Source organism: Perkinsus marinus, assembly GCF_000006405.1.
Source record: "Perkinsus marinus ATCC 50983 genomic scaffold scf_1104296955136, whole genome shotgun sequence".
Lineage (NCBI taxonomy): Eukaryota > Perkinsozoa > Perkinsida > Perkinsidae > Perkinsus > Perkinsus marinus.
The window spans coordinates 49,435-56,337 of NW_003207896.1; the positions used below are offsets into that span (position 1 = coordinate 49,435).

At 48.0% G+C, this 6,903-nt stretch overlaps 3 protein-coding genes across 3 annotated transcripts; all 3 read left to right on the forward strand.

Moving 5' to 3' along the window:
• Positions 1–2,133: 2,133 nt before the first annotated feature.
• Positions 2,134–3,009, forward strand: Pmar_PMAR022023 (thermitase, putative; the record flags this gene model as incomplete). Its single annotated transcript, XM_002775954.1, has 1 exon — positions 2,134–3,009. The coding sequence occupies one exon, from the start codon at positions 2,134–2,136 to the stop codon at positions 3,007–3,009; it is 876 nt and encodes a 291-aa protein (XP_002776000.1).
• A 722-nt stretch (positions 3,010–3,731) lies between these two features.
• Positions 3,732–4,628, forward strand: Pmar_PMAR022024 (thermitase, putative; the record flags this gene model as incomplete). Its single annotated transcript, XM_002775955.1, has 1 exon — positions 3,732–4,628. The coding sequence occupies one exon, from the start codon at positions 3,732–3,734 to the stop codon at positions 4,626–4,628; it is 897 nt and encodes a 298-aa protein (XP_002776001.1).
• Positions 4,629–5,438: 810 nt separating this feature from the next.
• On the forward strand, positions 5,439–6,473 carry Pmar_PMAR022025 (thermitase, putative; the record flags this gene model as incomplete). The annotated part of the gene is made up of 1 exon (XM_002775956.1): positions 5,439–6,473. One exon carries the CDS (start codon positions 5,439–5,441, stop codon positions 6,471–6,473), a length of 1,035 nt encoding a protein of 344 aa, XP_002776002.1.
• Between the last annotated feature and the right edge of the window lie 430 nt (positions 6,474–6,903).

Here is a 6,903-nt window from a genome sequence, read left to right on the forward strand (position 1 = left end):
ATTAAAGCGATTCATGAGCGGTCAGCAGTGTTCGCTAGTTGGTCCAATGGTAAAGTAGAAAGACTACACCGTGACATCAACGCTTATATACGGTGCGCTGATAGAAGTGTTAATTTGACGTACAACACATTTAGAGAATTGGTCAAGACAGCAGTCGTACAGCATAATACGATCCCAAGGAGGAATGGGATAAGTCCACATAATAAGGTCTTCCGATTCAAACCTGAGTTAGAGCTGTTAAAGCCGATTGAGTTACGAGCAGGTTATGAAGACTTACTAGGGTCAGACAACAATCCGAATGACCTGCCTGAGACGCTCATCAAAGATACTGAAGTCTTATGCAGAAAGCATGTTCAAGGGCAAAAATACGAACCTGTATGGGAGAAAGTAGTTGTACTCCGTCGAGTGGCGTTGAATATGTACGAAGTTGCTGCAAAAGACAAAAAAGGTCGGTGGTATGCGAGGATAGAGCATACTAAGAACCTCAAACGTCTATCACCGCCAGCTGAACAATGTGAATCACGTAGTGATGATGAACAACACAATGACCACAAACAAGACCAAATTACTTCTGATAACCCGGAGACTGTATCACAGGTTCGCGTGCAACAGCATGTGCAAGAACAGCACGATCCGGTAGGTGCGCAAGATTCGCCGAGTCAGTCACAAACCTTGCGACCTTTGAATGGATTTGAAGTACGACGTTCTGCCAGACTACGAGCCCTTCAAAACAAGAAAGGGGGCATGTGATGTATCCACACAATTGTTGTCTCCTTCCTTCCCACCTTAGCTCACACAATTTGTCTCTACATTTATTCCGCTGTAGTTAGTACTGTTATCTACCTCTTTTGGTACTCTTGAGTTCCCAAGTACACAACACTTAACCCTCGGAAATTCATCGAAGCGTAATCCTTCAGCAAAGCCTGAGCGTTCTCTCAGCAAGGGGACATCGACTATCCTTCTCTCTTCAGTATCATCCTTCTCAGAAGAGTCCATAGACGCTTCCTCAGATGATACATCAGGGTTGACATCGGGCGGCAACTGAACGTCTTCGTCATGTGGCCATCCTCTCTCGAATACTTCGCAAGGAAGTCTATTTTCGACCATATCATCCGACTGTCTCTCATTTTGTCGTTGCCCGCGCTGCCCTTCGCCATTTTAGAGGGGGGGGGGTACCGTTAACATCCTCCTGACCATCCCGGATGGTCCATCCGTCATCGAGTCATAATCCGAGGACTGCTCTCCCTCGCCGCCAGAAGATCCTTCGAGTAGAGATACTATCTTTTCTTCACAATTCGACCCTCCGTTCAGAGCTTCAATATACCATGGGGGGTCAACTCCGTTCTCGCTCTTCATCAACAATCTCCCAAGTTTATCAATCTGGTATTGAGTCGCTAAATTCTCATATAAGAACGGACTTGATGTAACTCTCTTCTTCGGGAGATTCAAAACCTTTCCACCATAGCGGACCTTTCTCAGTCTGCGAATCTCGCCGAACCTCGGACGGCAGCTTAGTCCCATCTGGGCTCGTACACCTTCAGGAGTTAACGTAATCCTCGTATTCAACTTCCCCAAGGTTGAACACCCTAATAGGATGGATACCGACATTGCATCCTCCGTTACAATGAACCACTCCGTAACCGCTTTACTTGCTGACAGCAAGTTGCTGTGGCCACCGTAAGTTGCACCTTTCCCAGAATCTTCATCGCCGCTCCATCTGCCACACTGACTTTCGGTACATAATGCGAATCCACCTTCGCCTTCGAAACATACTCCTTCAACGTTGATACAGTCACCAATGAAGCTTCAGCTCCCGTATCGAATAGTGCCGATACCGGTTTACCTTCTAGAATGACTTCCCCAATCACCATCGGGACATAATCCATATTAGTAGACGTCACTCTATAGTTTTCCACATCCTCAGTAATCCCGCCATCTAGACCTCCACTCTCTTCGATAGTTCCAATCATATGTATCTTCGCATTTGAAGCTGTTCTGCCTCTTGCTGTCGGTGTATCAGTTTCCTGCGAACCAGTCTTAATATTGTTCCTGCATATATATACCAAATGCCCTGGGAACTTGCACCCCCTGCAGATCGCCGAAGCAACGAATTGCTTATCTTAGTGGCTTACAATGAAGCTCGTCGTAAGATCATTCCGGTTCTTGTCGTGCGACCTTCTCTACGTTGAAGCAGAAGTGGGCGAAAATCGCGATTTCCGTGGGCTCGGTCCTGTGAACGGCAATCTCAACGACGAATTCTATTTCAGGCAGAAGGATTATCTTGAGGCCATCTCTATACCGGATGCTTGGGGTATCCTGGACTCTACTGCCAAAAGAACACCTGTGACCATCGCAATTATTGACGAAGGGATCGAGGCCACTCACCCTGACTTGAAGGGTACCGTCATCAAGGGCTACAACGTCGTTGATAACAGTGATGATACCAGTCCTCGAGGACCGCATGGAACCGAAACGGCTGGCATCGTTGGTGCTATCAGAAATAACAAGATCGGTATAGCGGGTGTTCTGGACAGTGTGCGCATACTGCCCATATTCGACGGTGAAGATGTGACTTATTCCGCAATCGAAGATGCTTTCACCTACCTGATCAATAAGTGGAAAGGTGATGTGAGAGTTATTCTCATGACGGAAGGGTCCGATAAAGGTAGTTCCCAAGCCGTTACCGACGAGGTTCGGGAAGCAACTGCAGCTGGGATGCTCGTTGTCGTCGCGGCAGGGAATGTGCACCTGGATCTGGACAAAGCCCCATACTTCCCTTGCCCCTTCGGCCGTTCACCCACTGATGGAGTGTTATGTGTGGCTGCAACGTATGGTTTAAATATGCAGCTTATGGGTGAAAGCAATTTCGGTCTAGCTGTTGACATCGCCGCTCCAGGTTACAATATAGTTACAACTTTTCTCGAAGGGGTGTATGGCATCATGTCGGAGACTTCGAGTTCCGCCGCTATCGTAGCAGGTACAGCTAGGAATAGCTATAGCTATGCTTAGCATAGTATGCTAGGCTAGGTATTTTTCGCTTAGGTTTATGAAACACCGGCATTTGAGACAACATCATAACTGCAAGAGTATCGCCATCGAATATTGGCATGTATATGTCCTTATCAATGCCAACTGCTCTTGTTGGTTTTTAGGACAAGGAGGAGGAGGAACAGAACACTTGAAGATGAGTGCATATTCTTACGCACTCTGGTGAAGGAAGCATTGTTGCAGCAGTAACAGCAAGACTCGTCTGAGTCCCGAATACAACCTCTCGGGATCCTTAGTCAACCCCAACAACAAGGACAAGTAATCCTGAGTGCGACGCCGACAGTCGGAGGTCTAAGAGAAGTTTGGAGTGCGGGAGGAAAGGGTAATAGGGGGCAGACACGCGAAGAGACGAACAGGAGAAAGAAGTGGCGCGCCGGAGAAAAAAGTGGCGCGCAGGGGAAAAGAGTGGCCCGAGTGAGAAAAAAGTGGTGGTGTGCGCGGAGGAGTCCGAAAAAGTGTTGTTTTGACTCTAAAAACGTATTTGTCCCAGAAGTGGTTTGGTCAGGAAGTGGGGATACCTCCCTAACGATCACGAGGAAGGCCAACTGTTCTGGAAAAAGTTTTATGCCGCGCGCGAAAAATTTTCCATGGCGCGAACAAATCTACGTGAGTCAAAGGAGATAGTTCATGTGTACACTTCGACACGCCGAAGCACAACGAATTGCTTATCTTAGTGGCTTACAATGAAGCTCGTCGTAACATCATTCTGGATCTTCTCGTGCGACCTTCTCTACTACGTTGAAGCAGAAGTGGGCGACAATGGTCATTTCCGTGTGCTCGGTCCTGTGAACGGCGATCCCAACGACGAATTCTATTTCACGCAGAAGGATTATCTTGAGGCCATCTCTATACCGAAGGCTTGGGGTATCCTGGACTCTACTGCCAAAAGAACACCTGTGACCATCGCAATTATTGACAACGGAGTCGAGGCCACTCACCCTGACTTGAAGGGTACCGTCATCAAGGGCTACAACGTCGTTGATAAGAATGATGATACCAGACCTCGAGGACCGCATGGAACCGAAACGGCTGGCATCGTTGGTGCTATCAGAAATAACAAGATCGGTATAGCGGGTGTTCTGGACAGTGTGCGCATACTGCCCATATTCGACGGTGAAGATTCGTCTTATTCCGCAATCGAGGATGCTTTCACCTACCTAATCAATAAGAGGAAAGGTGATGTGAGAGTTATTCTCATGACGGAAGGGTCCGATACAAGTAGTTCCCAAGCCGTTACCGACAAGATTCGGAAAGCAACTGCAGCTGGCATGCTCGTTGTCATCACGGCAGAGAATGGGCACCTGGATCTGGACAAAGCCCCATACTTCCCTTGTTCCTTCAGCCGTTCGCCCACTGATGGAGTGTTATGTGTGGCTGCAACGTATGGTACCAAGATGCAGCTTATGGATGAGAGCAATTTCGGTTTAGCTGTTGACATCGCCGCTCCAGGTTACAATATAGTTACAACTTTTCTCGAAGGGGTGTACGGCATCACGTCGGAGACTTCAAGTTCCGCCGCTATCGTAACAGGTACAGCTAGGAAATTCCTAGTAGGAATAGCTATAGCTAGGCTAGGCTAGGTATTTTTCGCTTAGGTTTATGAAACACCGGCATTTGAGACAACATCATAACTGCAAGAGTATCGCCATCGAATATTGGCATGTATATGTCCCTATCAATGCCAACTGCTCTTTTTGGTTTTTAGGACAAGGAGGAGGAGAGACAGAACACTTGAAGATGAGTGCATATTCTTACGCACTCTGGTGAAGGAAGCATTGTTGCAGCAGTAACAGCAAGACTCGTCTGAGTCCCGAATACAACCTCTCGGGATCCTTAGTCAACCCCAACCCAGAATCACCCTGGTGTATCCGGTAACTAGCACCCCACCTATTCGGAGTTCGCAAGACTCGACTGAGTCCTGAACACAACCTCTCGGGGTCCTTAGTCAACCCCACCAACAAGGACAAGTGATCCTGAGTGTGACGCCGACAGTCGGAGGTCTACGAGAAGTTTGGAGTGCGGGAGGAAAGGGTAATAGGGGACAGACACGCGAAGAGACGAACAGGAGAAAGAAGTGGCGCGCCGGGGAAAAAAGTGGCGCGCAGAAGAAAAGTGGCCAGAGTAAGAAAAAAGTGGTGGTGTGCGCGGAGCAATCCGAAAGAGTGTTGTTTTGACTCTAAAAATGTATTTGTCCCAGAAGTGGTTTGGTCCGGAAATGGGGATACCTCCCTAACGATCACGAGGAAGGCCAACTGTTCTGGAAAAAGTTTTATGCCGCGCGTGAAGAATTTTCCGTGGCGCGAACAAATCTGCGTGAGTCAAAGGAGATAGTTCACGTGTACACTTCGATACGCCGAAGCACAACGAATCGCTTATCTTAGTGGCTTACAATGAAGCTCGTCGTAACATCATTCTGGATCTTCTCGTGCGACCTTCTCTACGTTGAAGCAGAAGTGGGCGAAAATGGTCATTTCCATGTGCTCGGTCCTGTGAACGGCGATCCCAACGACGAATTCTATTTCAGGCAGAAGAATTATCTTGAGGCCATCTCTATACCCAAGGCTTGGGATATCCTGGACTCTACTGCCAAAAGAACACCTGTGACCATCGCAATTATTGACGACGGAGTCGAGGCCACTCACCCTGACTTGAAGGGTACCGTCATCAAGGGCTACAACGTCGTTGATAAGAGTGATGATACCAGTCCTCGAGGATCGCATGGAACCAGCAACTCTGGCATCGTTGGTGCTATCAGAAATAACAAGATCGGTATAGCGGGTATTCTGGACAGTGTGCGCATACTGCCCATATTCGACGGTGAAGTTTCGACTTGGCCAGCAATCGAAGATGCTTTCACCTACCTAATCAATAAGGGGAAAGGTGATGTGAGAGTTATTCTAATGACGGAAGGGTCCGATTCAACTAGTTCCCAAGCCGTTACCGAAAAGATTCGGGAAGCAACTGCAGCTGGGATGCTCGTTGTCGTCGCGGCAGGGAATGAGCACCTGGATCTGGACAAAGCCCCATACTTCCCTTGCTCCTTCAGCCGTTCACCCACTGATGGAGTGTTATGTGTGGCTGCAACGTATGGTACCAAGATGCAGCTTATGGATGAGAGCAATTTCGGTTCAGCTGTTGACATCGCCGCTCCAGGTTACAATATAGCTACAACTCTTCCCCAAGGGGAGTGTGGCCCTATCTCGGGCACTTCGGGTGCCGCCGCTATCGTAGCAGGTATAGCTGGGATGCTCTACAGCCTTGAACCTTCTCTGGAGGTTAAGCTGACCCCTGCTTACATCAAAAGTATCATCAAGGACACGGCCACTGGAGGTATCAAGGGCAGCAAAGGGAAAAAGACTATGTCATTCGGCCGCGTGAATGCTGCGGCGGCTGTCAATAAGATACTTGGAAAAAAGAAGGTTTAACTTTTCACTCTGACTTCGTCTCATGATGATCCGAGTCGATGCTGACTTGTGAAGGTCTAATCATCAGACCTGATCATCGTAACGCTGGGGATTTGATTAAGATGATTCTTTACGCCCAACTGTTGAGTTTGGAATTCGCGTCGTGAATTTGTGTCTTACTTCAGTGGGCAAGTATTGATTGGCTCGGTGTTCCAATTATGAATCGTGCTGGGAGATGCTGGTGCATCATCATCGATCGCTGTGCCAATCTCACGTAGCTCACAATATTTCTCTCTCGGGTGAAGGAATCCCTTAGCTGAGCTCATGGTGAATATTTTCCACATCGGATAACTTCAATCAAGCCTTACAAGGTTCTGCCTTCTTATAATAACAATGTTATGAAACCAGTGCGGAGTCATTCCGATCGGAAAGCTGCTAACAATTTCCTCAT